The sequence below is a fragment of the Corvus brachyrhynchos genome, unplaced genomic scaffold, assembly GCF_000691975.1.
Source record: "Corvus brachyrhynchos isolate BGI_N302 unplaced genomic scaffold, ASM69197v1 scaffold346, whole genome shotgun sequence".
In the NCBI taxonomy this organism is placed as follows: Eukaryota; Metazoa; Chordata; class Aves; order Passeriformes; family Corvidae; genus Corvus; species Corvus brachyrhynchos.
The window spans coordinates 3,928,188-3,928,445 of NW_008238644.1; the positions used below are offsets into that span (position 1 = coordinate 3,928,188).

The 258-nt window shown below is 70.2% G+C and overlaps 1 protein-coding gene across 1 annotated transcript in view; it reads right to left on the reverse strand.

Moving 5' to 3' along the window:
- Positions 1 to 252, reverse strand: part of PRPS1 (phosphoribosyl pyrophosphate synthetase 1) — a 12,423-nt gene extending 12,171 nt beyond the window's left edge. The window contains exon 1 of the mRNA XM_008636197.2: positions 121 to 252. Within this exon, the coding sequence (XP_008634419.1) occupies positions 121 to 242 (122 nt within the window). The 5' untranslated portion in view covers positions 243 to 252. The remainder of the gene's footprint in view (positions 1 to 120) is intronic.
- Positions 253 to 258: the final 6 nt, after the last annotated feature.

The window sequence follows — 258 nt, forward strand, 5'->3', positions numbered from 1 at the left end:
GCACGGCCCCCGAACTACAACCCCCATCAACCCCCGCGCGGAGGCCGCGCCGTGCCCAGCACCGCAGCGCCGCGCGGCCCGCCGGGAGCTATAGTGCGGCCGCGCCCCGCCCCGACTCACCATGTCTCCTGGTTGCTGAACTTCTTGGTGACCACCTTGCCCAGCTCCAGGCCCAGACGGTCGGCGATCTTCTGGGACAGGTCCTGGTGTGGGCTCCCGCTGAAGATCTTGATGTTGGGCATGGCGGCGGCTGCGGCA